Here is a 15,478-nt window from a genome sequence, read left to right on the forward strand (position 1 = left end):
CAGGGGACAGGGAGGCCTCCTGAAGAGGTGACATTTGAGCAGAGGACTGAAAGACGAGAGTAAACAGCCATTGTGGCTGCCGGGGGCTCAGAGGGCACAGGCAGGAAAAGGGACCCTAAGCTGCTGCTGGGCCTTCAAGGGGCCTAAAGTTGTCACAGCTGTGTCCTCAGCTCCAGGTGTGGAGGGCGCGGGGCCGCCGGGATTGAGGAGAGGCAGTGGCTCCTGGCCTCCGGCTCCCAGGACCCCCATGGTCCCCAGGGAGTGCAGCCAGCAGGAGGGAAGGGGTTAACCTCAGACCTCCTGGGTTCCCCTAATCAACCCCAGGCCGCTGGAAGCCCCAGTCGCCTCCCTGCCCGCTGGCCCCCCGCCAGCCCCACTCCCTGCCCAGCCACGGACCGCTTTCATCTGCTCACAGGGGGCCGATTCACGGCAGGCCACCCCGGGCCCAGCACCCGCCTGCCGTCCGCACGGTTGTTAAGAGTCGGGTGTAAATCTCCTGACAGGCCACAGAGTGGGCCCCGGGCCCGGGTGCCCCACCCCACGGCTGGGCAGACAGTGGCTGCTGTGTCTGGGTTGTGGCCACACCAGGGCCAGGCCGAGCAGCCGAGGAGGCGGCCGAGTGGCTTCAGATGGGCCCACATTGTTCCCCACAGACGACGCTGTTCCAGTGGCCCTGCCCAGCTCTGCTGCTCCCCACTCCCGGCCTCCGCTGGCCTCCTGTCCCCATCCCACCAGCTGAGGCAGGACGCTGAGCTGCCCTCTCGCCAGTCAGACCTCAGTGCCAGCACCCAGCTCTCTGCTCTTGGAGGTCCTGGGGAGCCAGACCTCAGCAGCCAAGCTCCACACAGTGTGCTGACCATTCAGGTGTGAGCTTGACCACGTGCCACCACGTTCCCATCTGTAAAGTGGGGGTGACGGCCCCAGCCTCTCAAAAGGTTGTGGCCCTGGGAGACGACACGCATGGCCCACCTGGCATAGTGCTTGGCACCTGGCAGATGCCTGCTAAAGCGGTTGCTGCTCTCATCACGGGGCTTCTGTTGGGCCAGGGTGACGACGGGGGATGGCCCTGATGCTCCCTTGGTTCCCCCAAAAGCATCAGGTGGCTGGCAGATGTGGGGGCCGCTGTGCTGGCCCAGCTGCTGGTGATGAGGGATGCCCTGGGGATGGTGGTGAGGGAGCCCCCAAACCGGAATCCAGCCCTTGTCTCTGGCTCTCCCATGCTGTGTGACCCTGGGTGAATCACACAGCCTGGCTGGGCTCAGGCTTCCTTCCGCCGCCCCTGTGAGGTTGGGCCCCCCACTGTATATTGGGTAGAGGGCCGTGGAACCCACAACGCCTTCCCCGAGGGCTGGCCCCCCGTGGACTGTTTAATTCCCGCAGCCTGTCCTCCTCCCTGGGAGTTAGAGTACCATCTCTGTGTAACAGATGAGACAGCTGAGGCCCAGAGGGTGAGCATTGGCTGGTACAGCCCTGGGCCACCGGGCTCTGCCCCCATAAGCGAGGGTCAGTAACCAAGGCGACGGCTGAGGGGCTGCCTGGGATCAGGCGACCCTGCCTTCTTTCCTTCAGGGGAGCTTGGCTGCTGGAGGCCGACAGGCAGCCCAGGCCAGGTCCCCTGGGCCGAAGTGGCACTTTCCCCATCCTCCCTGTAGTTGCTCTACTTCTAAACACGCAGGGTCTGTCCTCCAGCTCATCCTCACCTTCGGGGGTTAGCTGGTATGATAAGCACTTTACAGTGTGGAAACTGAGGCCCAGAGGAGGAGAGGGACTTGGTGGGTTAGAGCAGGGCATGGTTAGAGTTGGACTCTCAGGGCTGAGCTGCAGAGCAGAGCAGCAAAGGTGGGGTCCGCTGAGACCATCTCCTCTTCCTTTCCCTGGGCCTGTCCTCCTGGACCTACAGAGAGCCGCTCTGTGCCCTGGGCCTGGGCTGGGCCCTAACACCCATTGTCTGGAGCCCCTGATTTTCAAAACCCAGGCTCCTTTCCTGAAGGATGGGCTTCGGGAAGAGAAGGTGGCCAGTTGCCTTCTGTGTCACCTTGACCTGTCACGGCCCATCACTGAGCCTCAGCTTTCTCACCTGTTAAGTGGGGACAGTAGCCCCCCCTCATGGGGATGTGCAGGGGGAGACAAGGCCGTGCGTGTCAGCTTCTGAGGCCTGGAGTGGCAGAAGTGCTTGGAGGTCGGCTGCTGTTTGCATTTCCGCTCCTCCCAGCTACTGCTCTTAGCCTGCAGAGGCACTGCGGGGGCTGGGTGCTGGGAGAAGGGGCCTTCCTGGAGGAGGGGCTCTTGGGCTGGGCCCCAGAGGACAAGAAAGCATTCCTGGCAGGGGCTGCACCTGAGCTGTGGCCCTGATGTGTGGGAGGTGAAGAATATTCAAGAAACTCTGGGAGTAGCAGCAGCAGGAGGTTGTGGTGGGTGGGCCCTGGAGCGGGCAACCCTGCCTTCTTTCCTTTGGGGGACCCCGCTCGGACCCGTGGCTGATCCTTGCAGTCTTAAAACAGGGACTTCAAAGCTAGAGGAGCCCCAGCGAGCAGGCTATGCAGAAGGGAAACTGAGGCACAGAATCTGCACAGACTGGGCCCCAGGTGACCAAGTGAGCTGAGCCAGAGCTCCCCACCCGGCTCCCACTGTGGCTGCCGAATGAAAGAGGCCTTTCTGCAGGCCCGTCTTTCCTCGGGCACAGGAAGTCCCCTTCTGCTCCCCGTGGACGGCCTGGGCCCCGTGGCTCTGAGACTCTCTGGCGTCCTGGCCACGTGGAGCCGCCTCAGCTTCCCTTTGCCCCTCCCTGGCAGTGGCTTCAGCATTCCACAGCCACACAGAAGCAATTCCTGAAGTGCCGTTAAAACTCCCCTCCTCCTGAGTGCCTGCCCCATGTGAAGGCAGAACAGCAGACTGTGGGGGCCAGGTTCTCTGACTCATATCCTGGGTCCCAGACCAGCCACTCTGCGCCGGTCTCCACTTGAAACCTCAGTGGCCTCATCTGTACAATGGGAGCAAAAAGGAAAGTGTCAAGAGAAAGCGCGCTGGGCTTGGCATTGGGGGTCTGGGTGCCCAGTGCTGGCTCTGCATCCCAGACACGATTTAGCCTCCTGGCCGAAGTGTCCTGGTCTCTAATGTGGGGGTGATGACCCTGCCTCCCTTGGCACAAGCAGAGGCAGAAGTGACAGTGGTGATGGCAGTGACCCGTGTGCATGGAGAGTGTCCACAGACCTTGTTTGGCTGACAGCACGACCTGTGAGGGTGCCGTGATGGGGGCACTGTGGCTTAGGGTGGGGGACAGGGAGTGTGACTTGAGTGAGGCCACCAGGCTGCAATAGCAGGGCCCATCCTCAAACCCAGGCTGGCTGTGAAACCCGCCCTCCTTCCGCCGGGCCGCAGGAGTGCCTGTCAACCATACACAGTGTGACTCAGAGACGGGACTTTATTTGCCAGTGACGATAACAACAAGGCCTGAGGTTTTGCACTGGCTTTTGTGTAGCCTCATTGGCTGCCTTCAAGCTTGTGGGTGACTAAGACACCCAGATCCTTTGCACCCAAGCTGCTGTCAGGTCAGTCTGCGGTCTTCACGTCCATCCAGCCGCCTTTCTGCCTGTTGAGATTGTTCTGAATTCGTTTGTCCTCCAGCTCATTCACAACACCCTGGCCTTTTCGGTGGCCTCAGTAGCAAGGGCAGCATTTCCTCCGAGGCCTGCCAGGGCTGAGGGCTGAGCCCTACGACTCTCCCCTGGAGACCACCTCCCGAGGGACAGCCTTCACTCAGTCCTCAGTGACTAAGACGACACAACCAACCAGAAAGAGGAATCTTGAACCTGGAGCTTGCAAACTGGCAGCCCCCTGTGCAGGCCAAGTCCTACAGAGTGGCTGATGGTTTTTGTTTTCTTTTTCAGTATTTGAATTAATTGTCAACATGTAAGACATGGGAGATCTCACATAAATGCAGGTTTGTGGCTTCTCCTGGTGAACTGAATGTTCTGGCAACACTGGGCCCACCCCTGGCAGGGTACCGGTCAGCTGGGCTGCGTGGCAACGGCCCTTCTCCAAGGCACAGCCTCTCCAGTCTGCCCCAGTCCCCACCCATCCCTCTTGCCTCTTTTGCATGACTTGCCTGGACCCCAAAAGCATCTGAGTTACGTGTAGCCCCAGCTCCAGCCAAACTCACCTCCTGCCCATGTCTTTCCCTTGTTGCCCAGGGTCCTGGGAGGCAGCACTGGGGGCCTGGCTGGAGGCCAGCTGGTCTCATTCTGGCTGCCATGTGTCCCTGGGCCTCCTTGGAGGAGAAAGTGGGGTCCCTGGCTCTTGGTGCCTTGCCGAGCCCATCGCGGCTCCCAGGACTCCCTGCTCCATTCCTCAGGGCTCCCAGGTGCCCCCTTGATCTGTGGTGAGGTGTGCAGGCAGCTGGGGGCCTGTGGGTACCAGAAACCATGACATCCCCTTTTGACGAGCAGAAATCAGGCCCCTTCGAAGGCCTCTGACTCGGTCCCCTCATTCCCAGCGGGGGCGACAGTCGCTTCACACTTTGCCAGGCCCCCAGGGCACCATTTTCCAGGCCTCTGAGAGAACAGCAAGTGATTGAATTCCACTTCTCATCTTCTTCTCTCTTCTTCTCTCCATGTCAATCTAGAAAATTCCACGTCACTCAGACCCAAGGTCTCAGGCAAGCCTTCTGCTCTTCCTTAGCCCCTTCCCACGCTTCTTTTCCAAGGGATCCCAGGTCCAGGAAGTCCTTCCCCCTTCCTTGCTGTGTGACCTCAGGCAAGCCTCTTCACCTCTCTGAGCCACAATTCTCTTGTCTGTGAAAAGAGGGCTGGGCCACCCTGCTGCCTGGCCTCCTCTGTCACGTCCTGTGGAGCAGTGAGCCAGCCTCCGATGTTAGGCTGATCAGGAGAACCCAGGACTCTTGGGCCCTCCGAGTGAGCCATCCATTCGGAGTCTGCCCTGGGGAAGCGCCCAGACACAGGGAGGGGTGGATGGGGACGTGCCTGGGAGCCCGTGTCCGCTGGAGAGGAGCGGTGAGTGGACTGTGGCCCGCGGATGTGACAATCAGGAACAGGGACGCAGGAGGCACGGCGCGGCGGTGCACGCTTGTGGAGCCCTCCCTCTGCCACAGGGAGGGCCCCAAGGGTTTTGCAGGGACTCTGCTCTTTCTGTGGGGCCGGGCTGCTCTCCCCATTTTACAGAAGAGGAAACATGATGCTTCTATGTGTGTCTGGAAAAGCGGGTTACAGAATGATACAGCCGGGCAGAGACCATTCAGGACAGTTCCTTGAGAAGCTTGCTGTGTGTTTCCTGGCATGTGAAACCCAAAACAGGCTGGAAGAAAGACTCCAAACCGATCACGTGGAGGACTTCCGGGGAGGGGGCGGGGCCGGTCTGTCATGCTTTGATTTTTGTAGATGTTTATGTGTTCCTTGAGAAATGTAAAATGAGTCGTTGGAAAAGTGGTGTGTGCGTGCGTGTGTGTTTGTGTCCCTGCAAGCGTGATGTCATTCAAGAAGCCTTGAGGGGCCGGCCCGGTGGCGCAGAGGTTAAGTGCACATGTTCCACTTCAGCAGCCTGGGGTTCACCGGGTTCGGATCCTGGGTTCGGACATGGCACCACTTGACAAGCCATGCTGTGGTAGGCGTCCCACATATAAAGTAGAGGAAGATGGGCATGGATGTTAGCTCAGGGCCAGTCTTCCTCAGCAATAAAAGAGGAGGATTGGCAGCAATTAGTTCAGGGCTAATCTTCCTCAAAAAAAAAAAAAAAGAAAAAAAGAAAGAAGCCTTGAGGGTGCCCCAGCTGGCTGTTTGAAGGCAGAGGAATGGCCTTGACCCCGACTGCACCTCTGGAGCGTGGGAGACGAGGCTGGCATCCTTCCTGTGCGGGCCGTGGCAGAGGGGTAGTGGGAAATGGTGGCAGGTTCTCCAGGGGGTGATGCCCCAAGCCAGGTGTGCTGGTGCCCTGTCCCCAGCTTCAAGTCAGAGATGGCAGCGCAGCCCCGACTCGCGCCCCGCTCCGCTTCCCAGCATCCTGGCCAGTCACCCCTTCTGTCTGAGGCCCAGAGAGGAGGAGGCATGTGCTGGGTCCCGGGGTGGCCCAGGGCTGGAGCAGCTGGCAGTCACATTCCGGCTCCCAATATTCTTGCGGATGTGTGTGGAGAGGGGGTCTGAGATGCTGGTGGCCGAGGGTGGCAGCATTCCTGGGTTCCCCCCTGCCTCCCGCGGGACCTGTTTGAGCCCCTCTCCTACCCCATTGCCGTGGGTCCCGTTCTGCCACAGAGTGTGTTGTAGGGGGCTCCGTCACAGGTTTGGTTTAAACACGGAGTTCACATCTCAACTCCACAACTTACTGTGCCTGTGGCCTGGAGCCCCCTTCTGAGTAACCCTGTTCACACAGGAGGGTGGGACCACGGCAGCCCCCCGGCAGCACAGAACCATCCTTCCCTGTTCAGAAAAGAAGGCAGTGGTGACCTATGGGCTCCCCCTGTGGAGACACTGGGTTAGCCCTCAGGAGGGACTTCCCAGTGGACTAGGCATTTCTGTCCCCCCTCCCGAGACCCTCGGGGACCAGCTGCTGATGAGCTCCCCGTGCTCCTCAGGGCACCGGCAGAAGCTGGAGGACCAGACCAAGGCGTTTGACCGCTTCGGGGACCTGGAACGGCTGCGCATGCGGGTGACGCCAAGCACGCCCAGCCCCCGGGGCTCACTCAGCACCACAAGCCACTTCAGCAGCCAGGCGCAGACCCCCATCCAAGGTACGGCCCCGCGGGGGCTGGCGTGGGGGGCAGGTGGACAGGGGACCTGGAGGAAAATTCGTCCGAGGGTCGTGCACTGTGCCGCCCTCGTTTTGTGAAGGAGGCGGCGGGTGCTCACTCGCTCTGCAAATATTCCCGGGGCCTGCTCTGTGCCCGGTCCTGGGCCAGGCCCTTCATTCATTCACTCCGCAAACATTGATTAACACCCATGTGCCATCGTGGTGCCTGGCCCCAGGGATCAGCATGACCAGACAGCCACAGTCCCTGCCCTTCAGGAGCCCCCGTCCCCTGGGGGACATGGGCACTGATCCCACAGTGCCCCCACTAAGATTGGGCAGGACTTGCCCAAGGAGCCTGCGACAGACACGTCCCTGCTGAGGACACCCGGGTCCCCCAAGCCTCGGGTTTCTCATCTGAAAGTGGGGTGGTGGCGGCCACCTCGGCCTGGGCCCGGGAGACTTTCAAATGACATTCCTGCACTCAGGCAAACTTTGTAAGCCAGCGGGTGATGTTGCAGCCCTGTAGAGACGCAGTATCACCTGGGAAGGGTCCACCCACCCAGAGACCCCTCCCAGACAGGAAGGCGGAGGGAGGCCTCTGAGCTGAGGCCCGAGACGAGGTGTCTGTCCCCGCTGCCTGGGATAGACAGCACGCACAGTCGAAGCTCGCCCTCGGCAGGCCTTCCAGGGTACACAGCCGCGGGGCACGCAGCAGCTGCTGGGCAATGGCGGGGTCGGGAGTGTCTGCTGCTCTCCAGGTTTTCTCGGGCAGTGGGCTGGGGCGCAGGAGGCTAAATCACGGCTGGCCCTCAGGCCAGGCCGGGCAGAGAGCGCTTGTCACCAGTGCTGCACAGAGGCAGGAGGGCTGGCTGCTGTCCGCACTGGGGGGAGGGGGGGTCCTTCTTTCTCGGGCCTCCAGGGTTAGACCCCCCCCACCGGGCAGATGAGTGAACTGAGGCTTCAGCAGTTCCAGGCCACCCTTGGGCTCCACAGCACCTGTCCCCAGGAACTTCCTGCACTTCCAAGGGTACAGGAGGGGATCCCGAGCTGGAAGAGCCTGGGGTGGAGGTGCAGTCCGACTCCCGCCTGCTGCACACCCCTCTCCTTCACGATGCTCCAGGCTGAGCTGCACCGGCTGGGTCTGTGCGCAGGGAGGCCTGGCCCCCAGCCCTAACATGAGCGTCAGGCACGGGGCTGTGGCAGGGGACCTGATGCAGCCCCTCGATGCAAAGAGAAGGGCCTCCCCGTTCTGGCCTAGGAAGCTAAGCCCCCAGGGTGGGAGAGGCCCCAGGTCCAGCTGCTCTGAGCCCATGGGCTGTCGTGTGTGAGGTAGGCAGCAGCTCTAGAGCCCAGGGTGGTGCGGGGGGATCTGAGCTCAAGAGGCAGTGGGAGGAACCCTGCACTCTGCTCACGCCCACCCCTGCCCAAAACTGCCTGTGCTCCTATCCCCCAGGGCCGGCATTTGTCAAGATACGGTAGCCTGAGCCTCCAGGCCCTCCCCTGCGGAGGGCAGAGCCGGGGCCCTGTGGGTATCGGGTCCTAGCCAGGGAGCCCTGCAATCCAGCAAGTGGGGGTGAACAGTGGCCTCCTGTTTAGCAGCTCCCGTGGAAGGAGAGCCCCCCTCTGCCCTCGCACACTTGTGTGGACATGGCCTGGGAGTCAGTGCCTGAGGGAGCCTCTGGCAGGCCCAGCCACCCGCTGTCCAGCCCCAAAGGGCCGGGCCGGGCACCGCAGCAGGCAGAGCCCCTGCCTCCACCAGGCTGGGAGGAGATGAGGTCAGGCCTCTGTGGGACGGCGGCTGAGCCCGTCCTTCCCCTTCTGCTGCGTCCTGAGGCAGGACCCCCAGCCCCTCCTGACCTCCACACAGCCCTGGGCCTCGGGCGGCTTGTGTGGCCCTTCACCCCAGCCTGGCCTCCGCTGCCCCAGGCCTGTCACCTTGGAGTGAGAGGAGGGCCCTGGATGCCAGGACCAAGGAAGGAGCGTGAACTTTGCAGTGGGGGACCTGGCCAGGAACTTCGGCTTTACCAGGCACTGGCTGTGAGATCTTAGGCAAGTCGCTTCACTTCTCTGAGCCTCTGTTTTCTGGTCTGTGAAGTGGGAAGAAGGAGGTACCTGCCATAGAGGGGTGTTGACAGGGCCAGCTTGGGGAGTCGCTGTTTCTGGCGCTCCCGTCCTGGCGGGAGCAGCCTCTGCCTTCAGACCTGTCCAGAGGCTGCCTGTCAGGACACCCCACCAGCACTTCTCTTGTGCCTGTTAATAGCTTTGACCTCAGACTTTGGTCACTGGCAAGCAGGGCCGAGGCCCCCAGCCCTCCGTACCCCAGCCCCAGCCCCCGGCCGCGGCCGCCCACAATGGGGGCTTCTCCCAGCTCAAAGGGCCCATTCAGCTGCCACGCAGCAGCTGGGGCAATTTGGAGAAGAAAATAAACATTTCCTCCCAGTGTTGGGGTTGGCTGCTCGACAGCGGCCTGGCCAGCTCTGGTTTCCTGGGGCTACTGGGCTGGAGGGGCGGGGGCGGGAGCCAAGGGGGTGCTGAGGGCAGACGCTTCGCCCAGCACCCTGGGAGGGAGGCAGGAGGGGACAGTGGCAGGTCTGGGCAGGCCGCCCACAGCTGGGTGAACTCCAAGGGCCGCACACACCCAGGCCCACCTCGCACAGCCTGGGGTCCCCGTCTGGGTTTTCTCTGGTTTGAAAATGGGGCTCCTGTGGGGCGGGCGGCACTCACTTCCCGGGGCTCAGAGCGGAGGCGGTGGCCTCACGCTCGCCATGCTTGGGGTGCCAGGCACCGCCAGCAAGGGCTTCTGAGACGAGGGCGGGCACCTCCCACCCCCTAGGCTTCCGCGCACCGCTCCCCAGCCAAGGGACCTGTGAGGGGAGGGTCCCAGATGTTCCAGAAAGCTCCACTCACCCTGACTCTCGCCCCTGTCTCCCCACCTTGAGCCCAGGAGGAGCGTCCTTCCATTCTGATCCACACCCAGGCCCGGAGCCTGCTGCCGAGGGAACACTCCCGGCTGAATCAGGAAGACCCCAAAGCCCAGAGAAGTCACAAGTCTCACCTCAGGGCACACAGCCCCTCAGGCAGATCTAGGGAAGCGAGAGGCGTGAGGGCACCTGCGCCCATATGAGTCCCAGCAGGCAGGGCCCCTGGCACTGGCCAGGCCAGAGGCTGGTCATTCTCCCTCTCCTGGCTTTTACCCTTTGCTGGGATGGGACACAGGGGTTGGGGCCAGACAGACTTCACCTCGGGACCACTGCTAGGGGCTCGTCCACCTCCACGCTGCTGCCCAGAGTCGCACCCGTGGCCAGAATACAAGGAAGGCCCGTGTCGGGCTCCTCTTTGCAGGGCCTGGAATGGGCCACTTCTCCTGGGTGCCCAGAACATGAGGTGTCACAGCCTCCGCAGCGCCAACCCTCATCGGTCCTACTCCATGCCCAGTCTAAGTGCTTTACATGTAGTAACTAGTTTCATTCCTCAGAACTGTTCTTGTCTCCATTTTTCATGTGGGAAGACTGACACACAGAGAGGTTAAGTGACTTGCCCAAGGACACACAGCTAAGAAGTGTCAGAACCAGGATAAGTGTCTAGCCACAGACCACACAGTTAACTTCCATTCTCTGCTGCTTCAAAGAGGGGACGGCTGCCTATCAGGCACATATCAGGGCTCAGAACCAGGAACAGTAGGGTTTTGTGCCAGGTCCAATGTGCTGTGTGACCCTTAGGCAAGTGCCTCACCCTCTCTGGGCCTCAATTTTCCTACCCAGGGAGTTAGACTCAATCCCGAAGTCCCTTTGAATGCTGAGGTTTTGGGGATCTGTGATTTTAAAGGTGAGGGGCAGAGACTGGGACAGCCTTGTCTTTGAGCACAGTGAGGAGTCAAACTCTTGGGGAAGCCAGGGCAGGGCCTGGGCGGGACACTGGGTCTCCCTGTGACAAAGGCAGGGTCCAGGCCGCCAAGCCCCTCCAGCTGCCATCTCGCTTTGCTGCCGAGGCAGGTGAGGGTGGCATCTGATCGTTGTCTGGCTCCCAGTCTGTCAGCCTGAAGGGCAGCCCTGGACACACAGGCCCAGGGCGAGGGGCCAGGCAGGATGGACAGAGCTGCTGCGGACCCAGCCCCCACGACACAGGCATGAGCTCAAGTAACCCACCTGAGTGCCTCCGGGCAGGAGAGGGCGGGAGCCGCGCACGCATGCCCAGCAGAGAGCAGAGGCCTCAGATGAGTTCCGTCCTGCACGACATCAGGAGCATCCATCTTTCTCCCTCGCTGCCTGTTTCCTTATCTGCAAAAGCCCAGCCCACTCCAGTCTCGCGGGCCCCTGGAGACCCTCTGCACATCCGCGCTCTCGCCAGCTCTTAACCATGAGGGAGAGGGGGAGGCGGAAGCTGCCGGCCAGGCTGCTGGAGCCTATGCTGGCCCCTCCCCGGCTCCCCACACCCCCCCACCCCGGCCCAGCTGGGCCCCCTCCACCCCTCAACCGGCCTCTGTGGCGCTCGGCTGTGCAGAGGATCCCATGAGGGGAAGGAAAAGCCCCCTCCTTCTCCACCTGCCGGGCAGGCCCCTGTGGCCCACGCACCTGCCGTCACCTGCTTCCCAGGTGGGGCCACATTCAGAGTCAGGCGGGCTCCAGCCCCCGAGCAGCCCAGGGCAATAGGAGCGGAGCAAGGTCTCGAAACAGGGATCCTCCAGCCGGGCCTGGGGAACTGGGGCCCCTTGGTGGTCCTTAAAGAAGGGCCCGGGGGGTGTCGGGCTGTGACTGACTGCCCTCCTTGCTGTCCTGCAGGCACCTCGGACCTGAACCCTTTCTCCGACCCCCGCCAGTTTGACCGCTCCTTCCCAGCGCTGCCGACCCTCACGGAGAGCCGCTTCTCGGACCCCCGGATGCATTACCCGGGGGCCATGTCGGCCACCTTCTCCTACAGCGCCACGCCCTCGGGCACGAGCATCAGCAGCCTCGGCATGGCCGGCATGCCAGCCACCAGCCGCTTCCACCACACCTACCTCCCGCCGCCCTACCCTGGGGCCCCGCAGAACCAGAGCGGGCCCTTCCAGGCCAACCCGGGCCCCTACCACCTCTACTACGGCGCGTCCTCTGGCTCCTACCCCTTCTCCATGGTGGCCGGCAGCAGCGGCGGTGGTGACCGCTCGCCCACCCGCATGCTGGCTTCCTGCACCAGCAGTGCCGCCTCCGTCGCCGCCGGCAACCTCATGAACCCGAGCCTGGGCGGCCAGAGCGACGGCGTGGAGGCCGACGGCAGCCACAGCAACTCGCCCACCGCGCTGAGCACGCCGGGACGCATGGACGAGGCCGTGTGGCGGCCCTACTGAGTGCCCGATCAGAGCGGACGGCTCCTGCTGGCCGCGGGAACTCCAGGAACCTTCCCGACTAGTGGCTGGCCCAGCTCCAAGGCTCAAGGCAGGAAAAGGACTTATACTCCTGGGCCATCATGGGCCCAGGCTCCACGGTCCTGGGGCGCAGGGCTGGTGGGGGACTCAGGGAGCATCTGGTCCAGCCACATCTTTGTACAGAGGGGTAGGGACCTCCCCCAGGACACTGCCCCAGCCCAGATCCTAGTCATCTCAGCCCACATTCCTATGGGAAAACTGTCCTTCTCTTGCCACCTCCTCTGGAATGACCTGGCTGTCCCCAGCTGTGCCCGGTGCTGTCATGGGGTCCAGGTCTCCTGGGACAGAGACCATCTCTGTTCCGGGGAGAGGTGGCATTTGCCTACCTGGCTTAGCCTTTTATCCACAGGGCCCTGGAACGCCCTCCCCAACCCCCACCTTCCTCAGAGACCCTGCACCCCGTGGGCCCCGCCCTCCCTCTGCATTTATGCAAATCGAGTCAGAACTGGAAGTGCCCCCACCCTGCGGAGGGGCTCCCCTCACTGTATAGATGGGGAAGGAACCCACCCAGAGGACTCAGAAATGGCTGGCAGAGATGGGATAGAACACCCCCAAGCCAGTCCCCTCAGCTCTGCTTCCCCACAATTCCTAACAGCTAAGAAGCCCCCATCCCCGTCCCGGCTGTCTGTGGGTCCCAGGCCCCAGAGTCGAGTCACCCATGGCATCGGGTCCCTAACACCAGGGAAGACACCTACAGATGGGTCCTCCATGCACTTTACCAGCCTGAGGCATTCACCTTCTGTTCTCTTGGTGGGGGCCAGGATGCCCCTTCCCCCTAGGCTGGTCTCCAAATTGCCATTTTTGGAGAGAGCACAGGGACCAGATAGGACAGGGCCTGGCAGAAAGCACTAGCGTGAGAGGTCATGGGGTCAGATGTCAGCATCCCGGTCTCACCCAGGTCCGGCCAATCTGTGCACCCCCAGCCCCCAGCCTCATGGGACGGCCCAGTCAGCTCTTCCGGCCTCTTGACACTGCTCTCCATCTTCAGCCAAGCTGTGCTCTGAAAGCAGTCTTGAACAAAAATTAGTTTTTAAAGCTGATTGTAGAAAAAGAAGCTCCAGTCAAACGTTTTCAAACACACAGTCTCTTACAGGTGAAGCCCCAGGGTAGTGAGCAGGGTCCCCGCCCATTCTGAGAGTGTGGAATTGCTGGGGTCTCGGCACCCCCTCAGGAGGTCACCTTCCTTCAGCAGCATCCTACCAACCTCCGCCAAAAGCCGACCCTGGTGGGGACCACGGCAAATGCTGGTGACATTTGCCCGAGGGGACACGTGGGTGTCCTGGTAGGGCTGGGTGGGGTGTGGGCGGTGGGGAGCTGTGGCTGTGTGACGGCAGCACAGAAGAGCTGCGAAGGGCGCGCCGGCCTCCGCCCCAGCCTCACTGTGCCGGGGGTAGAGGATCGCCCCTTCGTTTGCACGTGGGGAAGCCCGGCTGCCCCAGGCTTCAGGCTGCCTGGATTCTCGTGTGAGTTCTTAGTTCCAGGGCTTAGTGGAAAAGGACGAGCAAACTCTTCTAAGGGCTAGAAAGCGTGTGGTTTTCAGTAATTATTTCAGCCACATCCTCTGTGGACGTGGAGATCTCCCCTACAAAATGCTCCTTAGTGGTCGTTTCTGTAACAGCACTTGGCCTGCCATCCCACCCCCAAACTGTAACCACATCCAGATACCCACACCGGATACACACTTGGGCAGGCGAGGAAGTCCTTCTGGTGGTCTTACTCGGACTCCTCCTGCTACAGTTTCTCTTGTCCTGTGCTCACTGGAAAGAGCAGTCTCCATCTCATCAGCATGGCTGCTGGGGGCGTCCTGCTGACCCCCGACACCCAGGGCCTCACCACCCCTTCTCAGGAAGCAGCTCCAAATCCATTGCCCTTGGACCTCCACTCCTGTTCTCTGTGGTTGTAGACTGGCTTCAGGCCCACGTGGGAGGCCCCCCTTGGGTTCCCAGTGCCCAGCACTTTGTAGCCCTCCCCACCCCGCAGATTACTCCCCCTTCCTGATATCCAAGCCCTGGTGGGGGCAGGGACAGGAAATAAATTGACCCCCAGCCCACCCCCTAGGCGAAGGTGATGGCAGCCATGCTGGGTCTGTCTTTTAAGGCCCGTAGTGGGTGGACAACCCGGGCTGGTAAAAATAGGTCCTTATTTACAAGGCTGCTTTAAGGTTGTGCAAGGCAGACACACAGGTGTAAAGCACAAGGAGATGAAGAGCTTTTGACACCACGTTACTGTAAAGCTGTTGGTGGTGGGGACAGATCCTTTGTGACATATTGTCATGCTGAAGCGTCAATACCTGCCACAGTCATTTCTTCCGTCAAACCGTCCCCAAGCTGGGAAAAGGGTGGGGAGGGGTGGAAACCGCTTTGCACTATAATTTGCTGGTGTGTTTGTTTTTAATGCACAACTTGCTTGTACAGTAAACTGTCTGTCTTCTGTACTATTTAACTGTAAAATGGAATTTTGACTGATTTGTTACAATAATATAACTCTGAGATGTGTTGAAGGATCGCAACGCCAGACTTCTGGGGCTGTGTGCGTGGGGGGGGGGGGGGTGGATGGAGACCACCCCCAGGAGGCAGGGAGGAAGGGGACGGGGGCCCGGGGCAGGGACAGGACTAAACCTTCTGCTCTGAAGGTGACCAGTACTTCGGCCTTCCTGCATCCAGCTCCATCAGGAATGGCCACAGAGACCACCAGGCCAACTGCAGCTGGTGAGGCCTTCTCCTGGTATGGCTGGAACTGCAGGGGAACGTCAAGATAGGTCTTCAAGGTGCCACCACCCCTTCTCCCCTCACAAGTGGCCCTTAAGGAGGCAGTGCATCTGATCCAGCCTCTTCCCTGGGCTCGGCGTGAGGAGGGGGCAGAGGCAGGTGGAGCGTCAGGCAGCCTTGGGGAGAGCCCCCCCGGGGACCTGAGTTTGCTGGAACAGTGGCGAGTTAGCAGCCATCAGAACTACAAAGCAAGCAGCTACGTCAACTCCTTGTTCTGCAGACGAGGCGACTAAGGTGCAAAGAGGGGTGTCATCTGGCCCCACATCTCCCCAGAGATGTTTGTGGCTGATGGTGAGGGCTGTGGGTGTGATGGTGTGAGGACCTGGCTTGGCAGCCAGCAAGAGGCCTGGACCACTGTACCCGACCAGTTGGGCCTTGTGGGGGGCACTTTTCATAAAACAGACCTTATTTTCAAGTGAAATACTTCAAAAGCTAATCCCAAGACTTGGCCCTGTTCGGTTAGGTTGGTCTACCTGAAACCCAGCGCCTGACAGGAAGTTCTGGTTTCCCCAACCTAGACCCTTGATCCCGCCCCTCCGCCCCACAGCGTCCCTCCTGTCCCAGGATGGCCTCC

At 61.3% G+C, this 15,478-nt stretch overlaps 1 protein-coding gene across 2 annotated transcripts in view; it reads left to right on the forward strand.

Moving 5' to 3' along the window:
• RUNX3 (RUNX family transcription factor 3) overlaps window positions 1-14,586 on the forward strand; it is a 62,776-nt gene extending 48,190 nt beyond the window's left edge. Inside the window, exons 6-7 of one of the 2 annotated variants that reach the window (XM_008532790.2) lie at window positions 6,581-6,736; window positions 11,514-14,586. In XM_008532790.2, coding sequence (XP_008531012.2) covers window positions 6,581-6,736; window positions 11,514-12,058 — 701 coding nt within the window. In that variant the 3' untranslated portion in view covers window positions 12,059-14,586. The remainder of the gene's footprint in view (window positions 1-6,580; window positions 6,737-11,513) is intronic. The other variant, XM_070597595.1, reaches the window with a different exon arrangement.
• Window positions 14,587-15,478: the final 892 nt, after the last annotated feature.

The sequence above is a fragment of the Equus przewalskii genome, chromosome 2, assembly GCF_037783145.1.
Source record: "Equus przewalskii isolate Varuska chromosome 2, EquPr2, whole genome shotgun sequence".
NCBI lineage: Eukaryota > Metazoa > Chordata > Mammalia > Perissodactyla > Equidae > Equus > Equus przewalskii.